The 23,925-nt window shown below is 41.6% G+C and overlaps 1 protein-coding gene across 1 annotated transcript in view; it reads left to right on the forward strand.

Moving 5' to 3' along the window:
* The window catches only part of Myo1e (myosin IE), a 188,536-nt gene that overhangs the window by 121,466 nt on the left and 43,145 nt on the right, over nucleotides 1-23,925 (forward strand). Inside the window, exons 10-18 of the mRNA XM_047538322.1 lie at nucleotides 2,265-2,461; nucleotides 5,015-5,095; nucleotides 5,369-5,455; nucleotides 8,166-8,252; nucleotides 9,188-9,355; nucleotides 10,288-10,373; nucleotides 12,570-12,651; nucleotides 16,910-17,016; nucleotides 23,002-23,100. Of these exons, the coding sequence (XP_047394278.1) occupies nucleotides 2,265-2,461; nucleotides 5,015-5,095; nucleotides 5,369-5,455; nucleotides 8,166-8,252; nucleotides 9,188-9,355; nucleotides 10,288-10,373; nucleotides 12,570-12,651; nucleotides 16,910-17,016; nucleotides 23,002-23,100 (994 nt within the window). The remainder of the gene's footprint in view (nucleotides 1-2,264; nucleotides 2,462-5,014; nucleotides 5,096-5,368; nucleotides 5,456-8,165; nucleotides 8,253-9,187; nucleotides 9,356-10,287; nucleotides 10,374-12,569; nucleotides 12,652-16,909; nucleotides 17,017-23,001; nucleotides 23,101-23,925) is intronic.

Genomic DNA, 23,925 nt, shown 5'->3' on the forward strand with positions numbered 1-23,925 from the left:
ATTCCATGCCTTGTTTTTCAAGTGCCTGCAGTCTTTTGGCCATGCGCGCTCTGTAGGAAGAATTACAAGAAATGGAAGGGTATCACCTGTCTGTCAGTCACTCTTTGTGTCTGGTCTCAAGTACTCTTGTGTTAGCCCTATTTTTGTTTTTTAGCCGAGGTCATGACAATTATAACCAGATATTTTAACTGTGCCCTGGTTTTGATATGGCTAGGGGTTTGGGAGGAGCCCATATTTATAAAATAGACAAACTATGTAGTTTCTATGAACAATGAAAGGGGCCCTGGTGGATAGACTATCAACTATTGAAGATGATGTCTATTACATTTAGTGAAATGGGCCCTCCCCGATGCTGGTGATTACCAGTGTGGTAGTGAAGCCCTCTTGTACATTGGATACTTTGATAAATGTCTCTCTTTTTTAAAAAATATCTTTCTTTGTTGTTGATTAACCTTTATTTATTTACTTATATGCGGTGCTGAGAATTGAACCCAGTACCTCACACATGCTAGGCAAGTGCTCTACCACTGAGCCACAATCCCAGCCTATAGAGGTCTCTTGATTCTCACAAGAACCCTACCTGTGTCTAATCTGATGTGTGGACATCATCTGTCCTTACTCTGCAAAGGATGTTTTAGTTCAGTGGAAGATGCACCCACTAAACTAAACTAAACAGCCATCGGCAATTCAGTGCATTTGGTTTTCTTCATGTGTCCTTTAGAAAAGGAGCTCTTCTACTGGTCAAAGCATTTTTGTGAAATATTCATACACATGATAAATACCTTGTTCTGGCATTACACATTTCAGCTGCATTCACTGACTTAATCGCTTTGGAAGGTGTATACTGAGAAATGTCAGCCCATTACATTCTAGTTACCATCTGTGCAACTCAAACTGATTATCCTTTACCAGGAGGCTTGTGATTTTTGAGCATTATTATAAGGTCTTTAACACAATCCTGTTATCAGAGAATTTTGTAAAGCTTTATACAGAAAAAGAAGACGTATCCAAGTTCAAAATTTGCAGTTTCATCTATAAATATCTTTCATTTATAATGGGAAAATCTAACACTTTTTATGTCCAAGAAAGGTGCCATTTATTCATATTAGAGCATTTTGACCAAAAATCAAGAAAATCCCGTCTCTGTTACTAGTCTTCCTGTTGGTAAGTTTCATGGCCTGGAACAAGTTGCTGACCCATGGGAGTCTTGATTTTTCTATCCAAGACCATAAAAATTACCCTGCTGCATGTTGTTAGGATAGAATAAGTGTGCTGAGATGTAACACCAGTCCCCTGCACTTCACTCCATCTGCCACCCCCAGGGGAATCTTCTGATAATGTCCCTCTTTCGAAACCAGCTAGGTCCACTTTTGCCTCCCACCCAGATATCTCTTAGCATTCAAGAACTGGAGTCCATCCCAAGCTTTTCTCCTCAGCTCTCTGCTGCCGCCGGTGCTGGTCAACCCAGTGTAGACCACCTCCAGCCACAGCCCCTGTATTCCTGCCTCGTCATCTTTGTGTATTCCTTTCCCCTCTCTACATCTGTACAAATCCTGTTCATCCTTTTAGGCCTGACCCAAATGCCACAACTTCCTGTCTACCCCAGCAAGTAGCAATGTCCTCCTGTAGAAATTCAGAACTCTGTTGTCTGTCTGTGTCACATGTTCAACTAAGGAGGGTTGTTTATTAAATTGTCTTTGCCTATCTAGGTTTTCTTCAAGATTTCTTAAATATTTTGTATCCTTTCCTCTATTTCATAACACGTGGTAAACACTCAGCAAGTAGGTGATTGGTTGGAGTTATCAGTTCAACGATAACAGGTGCTTCCAGGTCTTTGGAAATAATATTGTGAAAACATGACACCAAAAAGGAAGAAAACAATATTTGAGCCAAAGAAATGTTTCTTAATTGAGTTCCTTCCAGGCTGCCTTGCTGTGGACTTGGAGAAATGTCCATTTTCAGCATTTCACTGTGATCTCAGTAGGAGGGATTGGCCTGCCATCCTTCTTGGATCACTGATTTGTATGGTTGGAAGTCTCAGTCACCATAGGGATTTATTTATGTAATAGAAGGGCTATGAGAAATGAAGTAGGTGGATGTGTGCGGGATTGCTGATAAGCAGCCTTCAGAAGAGTGGAAGTTTCAGCGGGTAGAAGGTGCCTTGTGTCTGTACATTTTGTGCACACACAAATGCCCCCATGTGTTTGGGAGATGAATTGTCAGCTCTTCTGCAAGACAGTCATGTTTTGTTTTATGTTTTACAGTCTTGGCTTTTCCTGCCTATCTGCTGGGCATAAACCAGGACCGGTTAAAAGAAAAACTAACGAGCCGGCAGATGGATAGCAAGTGGGGAGGCAAGTCGGAGTCCATCCATGTGACCCTCAATGTGGAGCAAGCCTGTTATACCAGGGATGCGCTTGCCAAGGCCCTGCACGCCCGCGTCTTTGATTTCTTGGTAGATGTAAGTAGACATAGGTTGATATCAGCCATGTTCAGATTTTACCTATAAGGAGTAAAACCTTAGTTTTACTTTGGTTCATGGGTTTTGGTTCTTTCTTTTTAATCAGTACCTTACTTCGCTTTTTATCCTCACTCTAGTGCTGTGCAATCCTGCTTTTACTTCTAGAATGGCTCAGCAAGACACTTTAGCTAATCCTAAACAGTTTCTTCTGGATAAAACATTTAGAGAAGCCAGGGCTAGTGACCCAAAAAAAAGAGGAAACCCATGGTCTTGAACCTTTCTCAACTTGGGTGCCTAAAGGTTTAGTAATCGTGTTGCTATGTGACAAATTAATCCACAACGCAGCAGCCTGAAACAATAAGCATTTATTTTTCCCTCACTTTCTATGGGTCGTGTATTTGCGATTGGCCTATTGGGTTGGTCCTGACTCAAAGACCAGGTTGAAGGGTTAAAGGTATGGATGCCTCCTATGGCTGTTGGCAGGAGGCCTCAGTTCCTTGCTAGATGGGCTTCCACATGGAGTTGCTTGAATATCCTTACAGCTTGGCTGTTGGTTTTCCCTAGAGTAAGTGAGCTAAGAGAGAGAGCATGAGTAATGAGCCACAAGATTTTTATGTCCTAATCTTGGATTTAGGTATTATCGCTTTGCCACAATTTAGTCTACTAGAAGCAAGTCAACAAGTATAGTCAACACTAAAGGGGAGGAGAATTAGATTCCACTTTTCAAAGGGAGGAATACTAGAGACTTTTTGGATATATTTTTAAATGATCACCAATGTTTTTTGTTATGGCATAATCATATGCCATATGCATATGCATGTAGTATATATGTACTTATATGCTATGTATATTCTGAAATTTAGTCTTTTGGCATCGTAGAACTGACAATGCCATTCTGTGTCAAGCACTGAAGAGCCTCTAATGCTGGAATAATAGCAAACATTTAGGTACAAGTACGTACCACATACCATTCATTTATTTCTTAAAACAACTCTGTAGCTTAGATATTATTTCTGATTTCCAGATAAATCAAGTGAGGCACAAAGAGGCTAAGGAATTTGCCCAATGCCACATTGCTATATGGTTTTGTAGGAGAATGTAGATACATAGATCTTCTACTTCTTTGACTTTTATGTATTCAGGCTAGAAGGAAACCCTAGGGAGACCTTGATCAAGGGACAACAGCAAGACCACTGGATCCAAGGAGTCTATTTTTGAACCTGAGTGGAAACACCTACAAAACTTAGGTAGGGTTAAGATAAGATAGGGTAGGGTAGGGTGATTTTGTGTCCTCCTTGTAGCTATTTGAAGGATAAGATTGCTTGGGAAAGTCAGGGTCATGCATTTAACTTCATTTTACTAAGCAGGGAGATACAGGCCTGAAGACTGGTGGATTTGCCAAGGTTGAGCAGTGTTTGAGGTACCTGGGACTAGAACCCACAGCTCTTGGCTCTGTTCAGGGTACCTTTCAGCTCTAGACGTTCCACCTTCCTTCCTGTCATCCCTCATTTTTTCTTTTTTTCAGTAAATGTGGATGAATGCCTATGTAATTGGCATGATTTGAGCTGACATTTATTGGTCACTGACTGTGCCAGGCACTAGGCTAAGGGTGGTTTATCACTATTAGCGCACGCATGCACATGCACGCGCACGCGCACACACACACACACACACACACACACACAGACACACACATACACACACAAAATGCGTCCTTTTTCTTTGCCTAGAGAACACATTTGGTTCTTCAAAATTTAGGTGGTCACCACCTCTTGGAATCTGGTATTCCTTTGTTTTCTGCCTCCCTTAGCAACCCCCTCTATGCTGTACCCATTAAAAATTAAGTCTATTTCATTGAATTGCATGGTCTTTTCTCACAGAGATCAAGAACACAGATTTAGGAACCGTAGTGCTTAAACTAAATCCCAAACCTTGCTTCTGGTCCCATGCAATCATAGATGTTCATCTGGAAAATAGAGATAATAGTGGTATCAAGGCTATTATGAGACTTGTGATGAGTATTAAGTATTGCCCAGCACGGGTCATGCTCAAATACATGTAAACTGCATTTACTACCAATTTAAAATAATTGCTGTTATTATCTGTACACAATTTCCTATCCATGTAATCTGGGAGCAGGGACTCTTGTCCTTGGTAACCCTGGCATATTATGTTATATGATCATGAAGTGGCTATAGAATCGGGGACAGTGGAAATGACATTTACAGATTTTATAATATTGTGAATCATGTGAAATAGGTTTTCCTTTGAACATCCAAGATGACATTTTCTTCTAATTCTCAAGACTTCCTGAGAAAAACGAACTGCCAGAAAGTAATGGTTCTCATCATTAAGCAAACATTTTTAGCAGTATTTTGGATCCTAGTGGTTTTCTAAAGCACTTGACATTGCACTGAGACCTTTTAAAGCCACAAGTCACCTGTCTGCACATTGTCCTCTGTTTCCAAGGGGCGGTAATCCCACCCTCCTCACATGCCTGTTTATAATATGAATGAAAAGGAGCTAATTGCCCTGCTGTTTGTTTTCTCCTAGTCCATCAATAAAGCCATGGAGAAAGACCATGAAGAATATAACATTGGCGTCCTGGACATCTATGGCTTTGAAATATTCCAGGTAAAGCCAACTTGAATAATAGAAGATTGGAGGTCTGCAAGAAATAATTTTAGGCAATGAAAAAAAAAAAAGCTCATTTTTGCATTTATAAGTTCTTCATGTACCTTTACCAAATTAGTTTCTCCTAAATATAAACTGTGCTTCCTTCTATTGATGCATCCAGCGTTGCTGTTAAAGCTTTTCACTTTGAGATGTTTCTCTAAATCACTAAGAAATGACTTTTAAATGATTTTGTAAAATTATTACAGGCAACTACCCTTTTTTCCTCCCCAGAAAAATGGCTTTGAACAGTTTTGCATCAATTTTGTTAATGAGAAATTACAGCAGATTTTTATTGAACTGACATTAAAGGCGGAACAGGTAAGCAGTCTCTCTTCCTTCATCCTGTTCTATTCTAATTTGGTTTAAGGGGTATAGATTTCTTCTTTGATAATAGATTTGGGTTTCAGACCTGTATTAGGAAATGTACCCAATAAAGTCACATAGAAAAACCATATGCCATTTGTGACATTTTAGTTTATGAAATATAAATACCATCTGCTACATTTTCTTTCTCCTTCAGTAAATGATGCTGTGAAATTGGATTTATGACTGGCTGTTTTTACTACACTCCGACTCATTGACCAAGTGGAAAATGGGAGCCTAGTTCCAACCCCAATTGTCTATGTATATACTGTGAACCAAAGGAAAAACTTGGTTTTCTCAGATTCACAGCACTCCCAATCTCCCCTCAAAAAGTAAATGTATTTTTAACAGAGCTGGCATTTTAATTCTTATTTGAGGTAACATGTCTTGCTGATAGCTTCTTCTAGAAGTCCAGTGCCATTTCCCTCTTATTCCTGATGCCACATTGCCTTAGATTCCTAGGGCCACCATAAGGAGAGAGAGACTAATTGGCTTAAAACAGCAGTTCTGGAGCCCGGAGTCTGAAATCAGGGGTCACATTCTCTTCAAAGCATTGGGGGAGAATCCTTCCCAGATTCCCAGGATTCTTCCTCTTCCGGGTTCTGGTGGCTTCTGGCACTGCTTGGCTGTGGCAGTATAACTGTAGTCTCTGCCCCATCTTCTGTATTTTTCTGTCCAAGCCTCCTTCTTCCTTCCTTCTATCTCTTTTTTCTATTTTTCTCTCCCACCCACCCCCACAACATATGTGTGTGAGTGTGTGTGTGTGTGTGTGTGTGTGTGTTTTGTGGTACTGGGTAAACCCAGTGGTGGTGGCTCTATGACTGAGCTACAACCCCAACCCCTTTTATTTTATTTTGAGACAGGGTCTCACTAAATTGCTCAGGCTGACTTTGAACTTGCAATCTTCCTGCCTCAGCCTCCGAAGTTACTGAGATTAAGCGTGCACCATGGCGTCCAGCTTTCCTCTTCTCTCTTTCTTAAAGACACCAGTCTTAGAATTTAGGGGTTACTCTAAGTTCAGGATGATTTAATCATGAGTTCCTTAAATAATTAAATCTCCAAAGATCCTATTTCCAAACCTCACATTCTAAGGTTCTGGGTGAAAATGAAATTTGGTTGGATACTATTCTAGCTCCTCCATATCAAAGGCTATTTAGGGGATATTTAGCGATGGAGTATTTTGGCCTCCGTTTAAGAAACTACAGTGACTAGTAGGGTTTCACACAAAGGCCTACCCTGGAATCCTGGCCTTCCCCAAGGTGGGGAGTTGAGATGAAAGTAGCAGGAACTGGATCATATAGGTACTTTATAGGGTGTTACTCAGACTCTTGATTTATGGTAAGTTTTATGGGAACCCTCTGAAGAATTTTGAGAATGAAGTGACATGATCTTCTTCGATTTTTGTGTTTTTGAAAAAGTTACTCTGGCTCTGTCAACTTTTAAGAGTGAAGTGACACAGGGAAAACTGTAGCAAAGTGAAAGGTTAAAGTCGAGTTAGGAGACTACCTATGGGAAACAGAGCAAGAAATGGTGGGGGCTCAGGCAACGATGGTAGCAGTGCCGGTGGTAACATGGTAATAGGCATTCAGATTGAGAATCAGTATGTATTTTGGAGCGTGGACCCAAGAGGACTAGATCAAAATAATTAGCAGGACTCTAAGAAGGAAAGAGTAATCAAGGATGACTCCTAGATTTATAGCTTGAATGACAGGACCAATAGTGTGACTGTTGACTGAAGGCTCAGATTAGATGTAGCAGTTGGCAAAAACAGTGGGAGATGTGGAAGCAGAACTCCTCTCCACATACTAAATTTGAGAGGCCTACTGTGCATTTACCTGGAGAGTCCAAAACAGGGAATGCGTGAGTCTGCAACTCATTGCTGAGGTATAGACTAGAAAAATAAATCCAAGTCTTGTTAGCTTATATGTGTTATTCAAAGCCATTGGATTGTTTACAGTAACTGAGAAAAGAGGGTTGAAAAAACAAGACAGCTGGAAAATTGAGTCCTGAGACTCTCCATCCTATATAAAGGTCTGAAAGAAAGCAAGACCACTGAGGAAGGAGAAGAACCAGGACAGTGTGGTTCTTCACATGGTGTTCATCACATTAAATGACAACTGATCTGGATGAAGAATGTTTTCTTAAGTACCTGGAGGCTAATCCGTACTACTATCCTATGTTTAAACCAAAGAGAGATTTTTTTTTTTTTTTGATAACTGGACCAAATAGATTGAACAATATTAAATTGTCATTTTTGTCAATGAAAAACAATTGTATTATAGGAATTTAATATGGTTCAAACTAAACATAAAAGTCACCAAGTTATGAAATATTCCTTTGTAAAGAATGGAGGAACTTTAGATTATACAGAGGGAAATGAGAGGGTGGAGGGGGCAGGAGTATGAAAGATGGTGGAATGAGACAGACGGTATTACCCTACGTACATGTATGATCACACGAATGGTATGAATCTACATCGTGCACAATCATAGAAACAAAAAGATGTACCCCATTTGTGTACAATGAATCAAAATGCAGTCTGTAGAAATTTTTTAAAAAGGCATATTGAAAAAAAAAATAAGAAAGTTCCTAGTTTTTATTGAAGGGCATTCAAGTTTTTCTCTTTCACAGTGATTTATGTGAGTACCTGGTTTCTGTCATGCAGGAAGAATATGTTCAAGAGGGAATAAGATGGACACCCATTGAGTACTTTAATAACAAAATTGTGTGCGACCTCATAGAGAACAAAGTTGTGAGTATGGGTTTGGGGAACCCCTTCCCTAGTTTACATGAAGTGGTTTTTGTGCTCTGTGACATTGTTTTAGGACAGGCAAATTAACAACTCCAATTTACAGAGAACATTAATAGTTACATTGGTTTTGTGTATACGTGTGTGTGAAAACAGAACAGTAAAGTTTTATTCTTCTGGTAAATATGACATGTGTATGAGTAAAATGTCAATTTGCAAACAGAAGTTGCTGCTGAATTCTAGAAAATAGCCATCATTTACATTGATGACATAGCTTATAAAGGGCAATAAAACGGACCCTATCTTCAAGTCCAATCCTAAGAAATGGCTCATAAGAAAAAGCTGTGTAGACAGAGATCTTTAAAGAACTGTTTTTGTTTGTTTGGTTGGTTTTTTAATAAAAGGGAGAAACAGCAAATACTCAAGACCTCCATAGACAACTTGGTCAGTAAGTAAACTATCATGTCACAGCAGGGAAATAATAAGTAGGATATAAAAGACTGCTAAATGATAAAAGGTAATGCATGATAGCATGTAGATGATGTGACTATCAGCAATATCTATATGAATGACAGGCTGAAAGAGAATATTAAGAAATGAATTAGGCTCAAAGGAAAATGTTTTAATTTTATTTTGGCTTATTAAAGTCAAACAAGTATGAACAGGAGTGAGCAGATAGTGATCTGTACATGACTTTAAATAAACTTAAGGGAGTTGAACAGCTTCTTGGAAAATGGATTTTGCTCCGTCTGGAGCAAAGTCACAAATAGTGACTCCCCATTTGGGACTAAGCACATTATTACCTGAAGAGGAAGACTGACTTTCAAGATGGTACCTTAGCTCTAGGGAACAGTTTCCTTGCTTAAGTGAGGACCCGATTGTCACTGGGTATTTTAGAAGGGTCAGTGATGGGGCTTTTGCCTTCTTGGTCCCACCAGAACCCTCCTGGGATCATGAGCATCCTGGATGACGTGTGTGCCACCATGCATGCTGTGGGAGAAGGGGCTGATCAGACACTGCTGCAGAAGCTCCAGATGCAGATTGGGAGCCATGAACACTTCAACAGCTGGAATCAAGGCTTCATAATTCACCACTATGCTGGGAAGGTAGGGCCAGTGACCAGGGTCCAGCAGGAGAGGAAAGTGATCCATTTTAATGTCTTGCTGTTCCAACCTTCTGGTCTATGAAGCAAAGAGGTCCATGTCCATATGCCTCACTGCATTTTATTCATTCAAAAAGTAGTACCCATGAAGTATTTGAGGAGACAAAAACAAAATACTGTTTACACTACTGCATATTTTTAAAGCATGAATCACCCTGATAATATAGTAATGCACTAATGGATTTTTATCTTGCCCCTTGCTGAATTCACAAACTTGCATTCCTTGCCTGCCCAAGCCCACTGGGAGTATAAATCAGACCAAAAGTTTACTCTGGTGTTTGTTCTCATGAAATCATTAGTATTAGGTGCTTACTGAGTGCCGGGTTCTGTGGGGGTGCTGGTGTAAGGTGAGGTCACGGCTGTTGGGGACTTCCTGGTCCTGTGGAAACCCACTGGTCTCATCTTTCATCTCAGTTGGTCTCTTATTAACCAGGGTCTCCAAGCATGAGTTTCTGGCCAGATTGGTGCAACTCCAATAACCATTTCTGGGAAGAATTACAAAGCTCCAGATGACCTGGCTCATTGCAATGGATTAATGAGCATGAGTTTCACTCTTATTCTGTCTTACATGAATTTAGGAAAAGAATTAAATTTATTGCTTAAACACCCCTGTTGATTCCTTGAAGAAAGGGCATGTGATCTGAGAGCTGGAGTCCTGGTCACGGGTCACTGGGGCCATCTGGGCAGCCAGGTGTTCATCAGTATCTGCAGGCCATCTCCAGCTAATACAGCCTTCAAGGGACAGTCCATGGTCAAATCCCAAATGCCCCATTTGGAAACACACATTCTGGTGAGGATAGCCATGCCCATTGGGAGTTCTTTTATCCAAAGAAAAATATGAAGGATAAAATTAGATTTCTTGCCATTCTTGTCCAGGTATCCTACGACATGGATGGCTTTTGTGAACGGAACCGTGATGTGCTTTTTATGGATCTGATTGAACTCATGCAGAGCAGCGAGCTGTAAGTGTTATTTGCCTCATCTAATTGTGATACCGGTTTGAAATTTTCAATATTAAAATGAACTTGTGGTATTTGAGTGTTAGCATTTTGCTCCCCTGAACTGTGGAGTCTGGATTATGATTTAACTATTGGTTTCTCAAAATGGGGTTCCTTTTTCTAATCTCAATCTCTCCCTTATGCCCCGGGTCCCCAAAATCCAAATGCTGTCTGTATACCTAGCTTCTACTATTATGAGGGAAGAGGGACCACACCCGGTTTAGACTGGGTGGCCATTTAAGAGTGGAACAGCCTACTTCTAAGATCCTTTGCCCTTGGAACAACAGCAAAAGAATTTTCCATTGTTGGTTCATTTTAAAAGATGGCTACTGGCTTAACAAGATCTGAGTTAGGGGCTGGGGTTGTAGCTCAGTGGTAGAGCACTCGCCTAGCATATGTGAGGCACTGGGTTCCGTTTGCAGCACCACATATAAATAAATAAAATAAAGGTTCATTGACAACTAAAAAATATAAAATTAAAAAAAAGATCTGAGTTAACCTGTGTTCCTGAGGTATTGGAAACTCAAGAATTCTGCGAGGGGCAACTAGGGAGGTTTTTCTCAAAGATCCATTTTAGCTCCCCAGGGCCTGTGCAAGCTACAGGGGCTGAGCAGTGGGAGCATCCCTGGCAAGCTTCTGGAGCTGTCAGCACCAGCTCTGTGTAATGGCTCATGGATAAGGAGACGTAATGAGCCTGAGTGGCCCATATGTGCCAGACAAATACTTTGTTACCCAGCCTTCCAGATCTTAGGGTTCTTAGAGCTGCTCCCCAGTAAGATCTGCCCTTTCAGTCTCCTTTACTTAAACTGCCCTGACATCAAGGCTGACTTCTCTTAGGACAGACATCCAACCTGTGAAGGAGAGGTCCTGGTAATTTTCTAAGAACATTCTAACAACAATGAAAGTAAAATAGAGCTTCCTTTTCAGGTCCTGGTCAGAAGTCATTCTGCTCCATATATACCCCGCATCCCTCCCAACTCTTGCCCCCATGCCCGCACCTCCTCGTGTATACCACCACTTTTGAGATGTCAGGATTCTTTTTATTCAGAGCCCATAAAATCAATTTGTTCTTCTCTAACAAGGTCAGGTAAGCCGCAAGTCCTGGCTTGTGGGTTTCATAGCAGCCAGGTGAAGAATCACTTCCAGTGATAGTTTTTAATTATTAAAATTCCTGCTAAGTTCAAGTACAATGGATGGTTCCACATAAACTCCTGTCATATAGACATGGTGCACTGTTTTGTAAACGTATTGGCTGCAAGTGTCTATAATTACGTCTGGTTAAGTTAAAAGCAGATTGCCAGGGGTGAGGGATTCTGGGAAAATTCTAGATACTCAGAAAGTCACTTAAGAGGAAATGAGTTTGAGTGTTACATTGCCAACTTACATGGATCACTTCATTCACTCAGAAAATATTTATTAAGCTGCAACTGTGTACCATGCCATGCTTCAGACACCCGAGGCACTAAAGTAACTAAGACACTGCCCCTTCCCTGTGTCTGGTGAGGCAGGCACGTCAGCACAAGCAGCTCAGTTAGAACTACTGAGGACAGACATCCAGCCAGTGAAGCATTGGAGACCTGCTGTTGTTCTGCTTGGAATTGCACATACTCAGAGCAGTTAATGAAGGTTTTCTGTGTGGCAGTGAAGACCAGGTGGTACTGGTATTTGTGAGCAGAGACCACTAATGCCACTAAGTACCCTCCAAAGTGTAGGACACCCACTTTCAACAAAGTATTTTCCAGCTCTGACCATCAGCTCCTGTCCAGGCTCATAAACCCTGCACCAGAGCACAGTGACCTCTTTGCTGAATCCAGACTTTCCACACAATTCCTTAAATTCCAGTCTGTCTTCCTAAACCCATATCCGCTTGCCTCTGATGTGTTCTATCTTCTAGGTGTACCTCACATCCAGTGGGTGGGGATGTACGAAAGCCAGGGTTTAAAAGTTTTTCATGTTAAAAATCCTTCTTTGTGCCTTTTGTCAGTTGTTCATTTCCCCTGAGTCACATCTTTCTGGCTTGCGCTGTGAGTCAGATGACCTCTCAGTGGCCAAGGTTATGTGCTTCTGGACAGTGCCCCACCCCTTTCTCTACAGAAGTAGGCTTTTAGCCACCAAGGCACTTACAGATTGCTAACCCATTCTCTCTCTCTCCTTTTCCAGACCTTTTATAAAATCTTTATTTCCTGAAAATCTGCAAGCTGACAAGAAAGGGCGCCCAACTACTGCTGGAAGCAAAATAAAGGTTCGTTCTATTTGGGAAAGTTTATAGGTTCCTATAAGAGTTAGGGTTCCCTAGGAGTCAGGAACTGTACCCCCAGGCCAGAAGGGGGCAATGGAATGGCACAGAAATGCCCAGAAGTAATAGGCTACTTGTAAAAAGGTCACAGGATGCAAGCTGAATTTGACTTAGCTGTTCTGAAAACCCAAATGGATATTAAGTACCTCATAGTAAGCAGATGACAGTCAGCTACTTTCTACAAATCTGGAAGAACTTATGTTAAATGATCACAAGTTTTGTGGTTCAGAGCCATGTTTCGGATCGTGATGACAGTTTTCCAGGCCAGGTTCCAAAATTTGCCAAGTACGGAACATTACTTGCCTAAAATTCTGCTTTATCTTTTAGGGTAAAGACTCGATATAAAAATTTTAAAAGGACTGGGGGTGTATCTCAATGGTAGAGCACTTGTCTGGTACATGTGAGGCCCCGGATCTAATTCTTAGCATCACAAAAGACAAAACCAGAAAAGCACCAACTTGCACCTGGTTTCCTCTACAAAACCTGAAGGCTCCTCTTGGCTGGAATCTTCCGCTGCTATGAGCTTCCACTGATGTTTTCCTTTACTCCAGCCAGGGTCTCTGCCCTCAGGAAGTTTACCAGGTGCTGGGGAGGCAGGCTTTGCCCCTTGAAGCCTTGCAGATGAAGAGCCAGAGAAGAGAATGGACAGCACCAGTCACGGTGTCTATGAGGCTGGACTTCTCTAGGAGGGCCCAGCCTGCATCCCTTCTCACTGGGTCTTGCATTTCCCCTCCTTGTTGGGAATTACAGACACATCTGGCCACATGGTGTCTTGAAGTCAGAAGGAAGTCTTAGAGCTTTGCTGGAGTTCCCTGTGGGTAGTGAGTACTCTATATTATCTGAGCCATTGCATTGTGAAATTCTTTGTTCCTAATTATACTCTGAATTGAGAGGTTATGTCAAGTAAACTTGATCATGTAACTGAGTAGTCAGTGAACTATTTTCTAAGATCATTTCCAGTTAAAAATATTTTCTTAAATATCATGCCAGTTAAATACCTCTCCAACTTTACAAAGAGGTCATTCAGTGGTTGATAGTAGGCTTTGGGCTTCAATTGCCTATGTTTAATTTCAGCTCTGACTTTCACTGTCTGCTTGATTACCAGGCTGTTACTTTAGCTCTCAGTGCCTCTTTGGCTTATCTGTAAGATGGAGAGCTTAGTACCTATCTCAAGGGGTTGATGTGATGATTAAATTTAATAATTCATTTAAAGCATTTAACACAACACTTGAAGCATAGTCTATACAAAATGACTGTTAGTTTCTCTTATATGCCTTGTCAGTTCCCTCCCTACATCATATTTGTGTCTATTTAATTTTCTTTCTTTTTCTTTCTTTTTTAATATTACTAGGAGTTGAACCCAGGGTTGCTTTACCACTTAGCTATATCCCCAGCCCTTTGCATTTTTTATCTTGACACTGTGTCTCGCTAAATTGCTGAGGCTGGCCTTAAACTTGGGGTCCTTCTGCCTCAACCTCCTGAGTCCCTGGGATTGCAGGATACACCATTATACCTGATTCATCTCTGCTTAATTCTGAAGGGACATTTTTATGTGCATGTGCTGGATCCCCCGCAGATGGCCCTTCCTCCTTGTTCATTCTGTGTCTAAATCCATGGCGTCCTTTCACTGAGCCTTCCTGGATAAGCGCAGCCTCATGGATACCATGACTGGTGCTGTCCTTGTTGTTCTCTGGCTCTTCAACTCCAAGGCTTCATGGGGCTAAGCCTGCCTCCTCAGCACCTGGTAAACTTCCTGAGGGCAAAGATACTGGCTGGAGTAAAGGAAACCATCAGTGGAAGCTCATAGCAGCGGAAGATTCCAGCCAAGAGGAGCCTTCAGGTTTTGTAAAGGAAACCAGGTGCAAGTTGGTGCTTTTCTGGTTTTGTCTTTTGTGATGCTAAGAATTAGACCCGGGCCTCACATGTACTAGACAAGTGCTCTACCATCGAGCTACATCCCCAGTTCTTTTTTAAAAAAATTATTTTGAAACAGGGTCTCACTAAAGTTGTCCAGGCTGGCCTTGAACTTGGGATCCTCCTGCCTCAGCCTCCTGAGTGACTGGGATTACAGGCATGTGCTTCCAGGCCCAGCTTTGTTGGGTTTTGTTGTTTTTTAAGACAGTCTTACTGTGTTGCCTAGGTGGACCTCGAACTCCTGGCTCAAGGGATCCTACTGCCTCAACCTCCCAAGGAGGTGGGACTGCAGGCACTGGACATCCCGCCTGACTTTGCAGGCTATGTTCTGAGCTGGAGGGCAGAGTCCTCTGAATTATAGGTACCTCATGTTCAAAGAGCTGGAGAATCTTAATAGCCCCAGGGCAACCACTGGGATAATCCTCTGCAGCAAAGGGTTGAGGGCAGGGAATAGGTGATGTTTCCGTGAGGCCTCAGATATTAATGTCTGTTTCTGACTCATGGCTTCACTTCCAGGTTCTGGATAAGAATTTGCTCTGGGCTGGAAAATCTAGTCATAAGACTGTCACATTCAGAGCCAAGGGGTTCAGATCATCAAGGTTGCAAATGACTCACTTCCAGGTGGTCTGGATTATTACCCTATAAACAGAAGAATGGGGATAAAGGCCTCTCTCACCTTCCCTTTCTTTCCTTCATATTGGTGTCTTCTTGAATATTCAAAATTGCTACCTTTCTGAGCTACTCCAAATGTTTGGGATGACAGATTTCAGGCCATTGTCTAGGGAGGTCAAGCTGAAGTCAGCCATCTTATGCAAAGGGGTTATTCTCACCCCTGATCATACCATCTTTAGTGGATTGTTGACCTCTGTCTACCTGGTGATGTATCAGGAATAAAATTCTCCCTGCTTTTTATGTCTCCTCTAAGACACCTCTTGAAGATACAGAGTCATGACGCTAGTCTTGTATCTTCCATTTCCACAGTATTTTGCAGATATCATTAACTATTATTGCAATGATTCCTCAAGATAGAAGCCTTGAAAGGATTTTCCAAGTGCAGTCTATAGCATCAAATTTGCTTTTTCTTGAGAGGGCTTCACTTTGATAGGGCGACCTTCAGCTCTGTCCTCCATTTCAATCAGTGCAAAGAAGGCTGTTTTCTACACATCTAAATAGAGAACTTAATTCACCAATGAGCATCTTGCTTTGAACATACCCAATGGTTTTTCTCAAGGGTTTCAGATTTCCCAAACCCATGAAAACAGAAAAGCCCTAATTGAGGGAGCAAATCCCTATTGCAAGCAAATCCCTTCTGCTGACTGGGATGGTTTCCCAGCTTTGGAGATCCCTCTTTGCTCTTTCCTTTTAGAGGTTTTCTCTTTTCACCCTGATTCACTTGGAGGGACAGTTATCATGTGCCACATCCGTGGGCTCACAGGGTGTACTCAGCTGTGGTGGGAATGCTGACATGAGCTTGATTCCTATTTCTTCAAACAAAACACAAGATTCCCATGATTTGAAATATATCCTGAGCAATTCCAGCTTTATTTATGTAGTTTTTCCTGTTTGAACTCAGTTCTGTTTCAGGTAGCCTTTAATAACGGTTTTATTTGGAGTGTTTTAGCTTTGTGAAGGAATAAGGGATGTACCACAAGGAAAGTGCTCAGAGTCTACAGGTTTATAAAGGTACATACTGAGGAAGAAGCAGACTTAAGTGGCATACGAGAAGTTTTAAATTTGGAGATTTTTATCATGTTCACAACTTTCAATGATGAATTTTTATCATCTTAATAAGGTGATTATTTGTTGATTAGATTCCAAGAAAGAGAATGCAGGGGATTCAGAGATTTTCATACTCATTTGTAGTTTTTTTTTTTTTTTTTTTCTTTTTTTATGAGAACAATGAATTTGCAAAGGCCCTCTATCAACATAAATTGAACTTAATTTGTTAGTAATTAACATGCTTCCTTGTACCCCATGAAAAGAATTGTATGTGTAGATTACTTGGGTTTTTTTGTTTTTCTGGTTGTTTTATTAACTGTACTAAAAATGCTTGGTTGCTTTCAACGATCAAATTTCCAACCCATTTAAGAGTGGAAAAAATCATCATAAAAATCGGCAGAGCTTTAAGAATGCTTAGTAGACCTGATCTATGCTTAATGAACAAATTGTCATGAAGATTAATTTCTAGCTATATTTTACCATAGTTAGACTTTCACAGGTCTCCTTTGAAAGTTGGACTCACTTTAGAAAAAGTTCCACATTTTTAACTGATATCGTTCTTCCTGTCTAGAAACAAGCCAATGATCTTGTGAGCACCCTGATGAAATGTACACCCCACTATATTCGCTGCATAAAACCAAACGAAACCAAGAAGCCTAGAGACTGGGAGGAAAGCAGGTATGGTGTCTGGTAGGAGGGGAGGTGGAGGCTGGCCTGGGGCTCTGGCACGCTCTACCCTCTGCCCACTGTGAGCCACCTCAGGCAGGAGCAGTTCCAGTTGCCCATGCATGCTTATCATCTGTGCCTGCGTCTTGAATTTATCACAACAAAGCCTATACATCTTTCCCCTTCCCTAATCTTCCTATTAATGCCATTCTATTCAGAATTAGTAATTTATAATTTTGATCGTGGCTAGTCTGGTGGCAGATGGAAAAACCAAAACCTTAATACTATAAAGTTGCGATGGTTTAAAAATTAATTTATTAATTAAAAATTTAGTCATTTATTAATTAAAAATTAATTAATTAATTCAGATATTCTTGGTGCTCAGCTCCTGCCTGGTACCCATAGGATGAGGTCCAGGATGCTTGGCTTGGGTCTAGAAGGGAAGGGCTAAAGAGCAGGTTGAAAAGCAATCTGTAAATCACTGGAGCTCAGACAATACAGGACATGCTGGGGGTTACTGGATTCCACTGAAGCACCAGGAGAAGGAGCAGAGGGATTGGGAGGGATGAGGCTGGAGGGAAACCTGTGGGCACAATGAGGCTTGGTAAGCCCATGTCTTTTGAGGAAGCCCATGTCACTGCTCCTCCCACGAATTGTACTTAGGACCCTAACCTAAGCTTGAAAAGCGGGGTGTTAAGTTGAAAACCAATAAGGTATTGACTAGAGGATATCCATCTGGGTATCCAGACACATGTTCCTAGGAAGCCAGACCTCATAGTCCATGGACAGTGGGTGGAGGAAGATCTTGTGGTGGGGTTACTTGAACTGCAGAGTGGACCCAGGTCATTACCCTCAGATGACCACATCCCAGAGCATGAGCCTACTAGAATGCCACCTCTTTTCTTCTCTCTTGGAGAAAAGACAATAGACTTTTTTAGGCATCACGTGACTAAATCAAAGGTTTAACAACAGGAAGACCAGGATTAAAATTCACAGCTGCTGATTACTTCCTTTCAGAGATTGTATAGGTCCATATCCCAACCTACTAGCAGGATCCTCCATCAACCGTGGCAGATAATAAATACTTGATCCTTTATAGGAGGGAAAAGATAGTTAAAAAAAAACAAATCCCCACCCAGGCCACACAGTCACTCTCTGAAGGTCCTTCTTCCCATCTACCATGTCATGATGCAGTCTGAGTCTGTCTTCTCATCTCAGGGAGCCCTGCTGCTGCACTGAGCTTCTGACCGGCCGTGTCATGGTCCTGGACTTTCTGAATAAGCTCATCGGTAGATGCAGTTTCCTATGGCCTCTCTTCCATTGAATCTCTGAAATTTTTAAATGTGGTTTGAGGTTCTTCCCATCATATCTTCTGATGAGAAACTCACAACCAGGTGATAAGCCCATCTGTGGGCAACTCTCACTCGGGCACTTCTTTCTCTAAGTCACTATGGCCTAAATCCTAGTCTCTACATTATTCTCACTACCTTTTTTTTTTCTTTTTCTTGAAGTACTAGGGATTGAACCTAGAACCTCGCGTGTGCTAGGCACGTGAGCTACTTCCTCACTGATTACTTTTCCACTTTCTAGCTCTCCTGTTGTTTCAAGGCCACCGTCGTGGTTCCCTTGATCTTCTCTTGTATGAGCTAATGGTCCTGTTCTTTCAGCAGTGCCTCTAAGACATGGGATTTGATCATTTCCCTTCTTAGTTTTTGACCTGGGCATGCTTAATTTGTTCTTTACTTTTCTGAAATGTGTGTTTCAGTTTCTCCTTTGAGGCCAAGACTAGCGGCATTATCATCTCTTCCCTCCTGAAAATTGAAAACATCTTCTTTTGCCTTCCTACACTGGTTCTTAAACTTGAGTGTGCTTATGAACCGCTGAAGAACTTGTTAAAACTCAGATGTCTCACTGGGATTGTGGAATATTCCTGTATTCTCAGAGGCTCAGGAGGCTGAGGGATGAGGATTGCAAGTTCAAGTCAGCCTCAGCAACTTAGCAAGGCCCTGAGCAACTTAGCGAAGCCCTGTCTCAAAATAAAAAATAAAAAGGGCTGGGGATATGGCTCAGTGGTTAATCACCCCTGGGTTCAATCCCTGGTGCCAAACAAGCAAAACAAAACAAAAAACTCAAAGATTGCTGGGCTCCACTTCCAGGGTTTCTGATTCAGTGGCCCTGAAGAGAGGGTTCCAGGGATATGCGTTTTCAAAAACCATGCTGGTGACAGTGGCTTATGATGCATCACATCTTGAGAACCTCTGATCTTGAGCCAGGGGCAGCACAGGATTTGGAAGTTGTGTCCTGGTCTATCACTAACTACCGTATCCCCTCCCTCCTCAGTTTCTTGCTCTTTTAAACTAAGGTTCATTCTAGAATAGGATCTCCATTCTGACAGAATGAGCACTGTGAAAATCGCTTGCCATGGTTAGTCTGCTCTGTCCCCGTGTCACTATTACACTCACCCTTTCCATACCTATGTGTGCACATCTCCCCCACCACCACCACATGCAAACACATACACAAGATGCATGGTCTCATAGGCAACCTCAGAAATAAATTACAAGAGAGTCTTGGGAGCCGAAGTATTGCTAATGGGCACGTAAGCCCATTCTTCGCCCATTTCAAACTGTCCATCTTCTCTTCCCATCAAATAATCTTAAATAAAAATATATAATTTTGCCCCATAAATTCAGCACCCTGCCCAGCACACCCTGCCCTAGCCCACAGAGTTAACTCTGCTAAAAGCCCCTTTGATTTGGAAGTGGGAAGTGGTGCCGTCGCTGCTGCTTGCAAGTTCCCCAGCCCTGATTCTAACTTGTTGTAAATTCCAGCCTGATTTATTGGAATATCAGAAAATCCTTCAAGTAAGACAGTGATACATTTCATTAGTAAATCCTCATAGGGCTTTCTTGTATTCTTTCTTTTTATTCTTTCTTTTCTTTTCGTATTTTTTCTTTAGTGACTCCCTTTATTTGAATTTCAGCAAAGAGCATGATAAGCGGTCATGTAAATGGGTTTAAAGATGCTGAGGAGTGAGTTGGTCAGTGTTTATGTGTGTATCAGCAGGATTGCTTCCTGGGACTCCCCGCTCAATCCTGGGGCACATTTGTCAGCAGCAGGTGATTTCACTCCCTCTGTGAGTGTGTATGTGGGGCCGTGAGAGGGCACCATGCGTCTCTGGCAAGGGTTACGTGCTCAATTAAGCTTCTCTGCAGAGAGGGTTGCTCATTCAACAAGTTTGTGGGGTGTGGGGTTTTTTCTTTTCCTGTTGCAAATGTGTTTTTGTTTGGCTTCTGGCAAAGTTGCTTGCCCTGGATTTAGAATTGCTGCCCTCGTGAAGTTCCCAGGCCTTGGCCGACTTGAGTTAATGGCTGAGGACAGCCTTGGAAAGAATCCCTCCCTAGAGACAGAAATGGCACAACCAGGGGAACAACTGGGTGGTGTCTAGCCAGGGTCTACTGAGGAGGTGACAGCGCTCTAGGAATGTGCAAAAATCAACTTGGGTTCTTCAGTGATATAAAATTTTAAACATTACAGGATTTGTTAGACTGATTGTTCTACTGAAGGAAATTTCTATAAGACCATTTCCTGAAGGTGGGGCAAAAATGATGAATAAAACAGCATTTGAACATGATTCATGAGAAAGGCATGCTTCTGCTTGAATCAATGGGTGGTACATCCCTGCCTTGGCAGCTTGGCCTGATGCTGGTATTCGTGAAAAGTACTGTCAAAAGAGCAAACGCTGGAAACAGGCATTTTGTTTGTGTTTCCCTTACTAGAAAAAAGGCCAGTGGTGAGTTTCAGATTTGGAGGACAGAAGAATGGAAAATTAATTATTTTCCAGAATCAGTTTCTGCCACTTTAGTTGAACAGATCTGTCCCTCCACCTCTGCCACATCTCCCTCTGTCTCTTTCTCTTTTTCTCTCTGTACCTTATCCAGGCAAATGTGGATATTAAATATTGATTCTTCCATACAAGGACTTTTTAAAAGTTAGTCATCTTGGAGGAGGCAACCTGTGTGGTTGTCAACTCAAAGAAGACTGACTTGAGGCTCTTTAAACATCGCTCACTGTGACTCCTCATCCCTCCCATGAAAGTCTCTCCCCACTTCAAGCTTCATCGCCCCTGTCCTCACCTCCCAGCACCCCATGCTGCAGGCTTTGCCTTTCTCAGGCTCTTTTCCTTCTCCTCTGCACATGATAAATTCCAACTCATCCTTGAGGCATGAAACCTTCTTCTAAGAATCCTGCTGTGTGAGAAATCCATTTCCTTGTCTATTTTCCCATCCCAGTGTACTTAGCATAGCTGGGAATGTATTACAATATTAACAGCTTTACATCATTCATGCCGGGAACTAAGTGACTTAGAGGGAAGGCACTCATCTAGTAATTTATCACCATCCTCATTTTACAGAAGAGGTAACTGAGTCACAGAGAGGCTACATAGGAACAGGACCACGAGTACACAGCAACCAGCTCCAGAACCTTGCTCTTCGCCACTGTCCTGGCTGTGTGCAAGGAATCACTGTTGCCTTTTTTGGGGACAGGGTCTATAGTAGTCATCAACAAGTATGAGGCTTATTTGGAAATATGGTTTCCATGAAAGCTTTGCTGAAGAGACAGATGTTGGGACCCTGTGTGAAGCTTGAGTGAGGGGACTTCTAATGACTTTTTCAGCATTAGTGTGAATCCACCCTCTGGAATCCATCATTAGTGTGGTTGATCAAATGTACCAAATGGGGATCATGAGGAAGCTGCCTTCCAACCAGAGCACAATTCCCACATCCCATCTTCAAAAGCGATTTTCCTTTTAATTTCTAATTTCCTAAAGTACCATGTGTCCAAGTATCTGTTCAGCCAGCCTGCATCATATGCAGCCCAGGCCCAATGTTTCTTTCCGTGGATGATGAGACAAGTGTTCAAAACCTGTCTTCGGGTGTTCAGGACACTGCTGCTCAGCAAGGGATTAATTTTCACAATGTACATGTCCCCCATCTTCCCATCTGCCAGACCTCTCAAGCCAGCACCTCCAAGGCGTTGGGCATGGGGCTTGTATTCTTTTAGGAAAATGCCTGTGTGGCAACATCCACCTACTGGTACTCTGCATCCATTTTCCAAAATATACTGTTTCACTTTTATAAAAATCAGCCAAAACTATCATTCAAATATATTTTAAACCATTTTAACTTTGGCATTTGAAATTAATAGCTTCATATACTTTTCTTAACTTGGATTAGAAAAATCCTAGAACAATCATCTCACAAAGTCTAGAATCAATGTAGAACTTAAGATTCAATATCAAAAATGGCTCCAATACCAGGAGCAGTGATGCCCTCCTGTAAACCTGTCAACTCGAGAGGCTGAGGCGGGAGGATCATGAGTTCAAAGCCAGCTTCAGCAACTTAACAAGTTCCTGAGCAACTTTTGAGACCCTGTCGCAAAATAAAATAAAAAGGGCTGGGGATGTGGCTCAGTGGTTAAGCACACCTGGGATCAGTTCCTGGTACAAAAATAAAAACAACTCCAGTATAATTTAATTCAAAACTTAAAATTTAAACTTAAAAGTTCTCTCCTTCATTTTTTTGAAAAAAACAATATTCTTGTTCATAATCCAGGTAACAGGTTTATGGGGCTTTGTTTGTTTTTATTTGTTTTTTGAGATGAGGTCTCGATATGTTGCCCACGCTGGCCTGGAACTCCTGGGCTCAAGCAATCCTCCTACTTCAGCCTCCCAGATAGCTGGGACAACAGTTGTGCACCATCACACCTGACTTTGAGTTTTTATTTTACCATTATTCTTTGAAATAAGTATGTAATGTCCTCTTACATAATTGCAATGTTTCACAATATTTCAAAAATTAATATATGATCCGAGAGGTCAGCTTAGTGTCTGAATACTATAAATTATGTTTTTTTAATATGTTTCCCTGTAGCTCAGTAAGTGTATAGGAAGCAAGGATTCTCTAGTAATGCCAGGTGCCATTTTCTCTTTTGTAGGGTAAAACATCAAGTGGAATATCTGGGTTTGAAAGAAAACATCCGAGTGAGAAGAGCTGGCTATGCCTATCGGCGCATCTTCCAGAAATTCCTACAGAGGTAATGCACCAGTGACTCTGGACTTTATTTTATTTAAACAAGTTAATTGAGATATAATCACATGGAATTCACCCACTTAAAGTACATGGTTCAACAGCCTTTACTACATCCTCCGAGTTGTGCATCCATCACAACTAGAGCATGCTCCTACCCTGAGAAGATGCCCACGCTCCTTAGCTACCAACCTCATCTCTCTCCCCTGACCTGCACAGCCACTGTTCTACTTCCTGTTACTCTAGATTTGTCTATGCTGGTCTCTTCCTAAAAACAATCTGATACAAGTTCTCATGACCAGCTTCTTTCACTTAGCAGAGCATTTTCAAGATTTGTCCATATCATAGCCTTCTGTGCATCATTCCCATCTATTGGCGAGTGTGTTTGTGTTTGATTATTGTGTAGATAGACCATGTTTTACTTGTTCATTCACCAACTGGTGAACGATTGTTTCCACTTTTTGGCCCTTGTGAATAACGCTGCTCTGAAAATTCATGTACAAGTTTTTGTGTGGACGTGTGTTTTCATTTCTCTTGAGAATATACCTAAAAGTGGACTTGCTGATTCACAAGGTAACTCTATGTTTAACCTCTTTGAGGAACTGCCAAGTTGTTTTCTGAAGCGGAGGCACCACTTTACATTCCCACCCGCAGTATTTGAGGGTTCCGATTGCTCCCAATCCTTGTCAACATATGCTAATATCTGACTAAGCCGCCTAGTGGGTGTGAAGTGGTATCTCATTGTGGTTTAGATTTGCATTTCCCAGATGGCAAATGATATTCAGCAGTATCTTTTTATGTGTTTACTGGCCATTTGTATTTCCTCTTTGGA

This window comes from Sciurus carolinensis, chromosome 2, assembly GCF_902686445.1.
Source record: "Sciurus carolinensis chromosome 2, mSciCar1.2, whole genome shotgun sequence".
Lineage (NCBI taxonomy): Eukaryota > Metazoa > Chordata > Mammalia > Rodentia > Sciuridae > Sciurus > Sciurus carolinensis.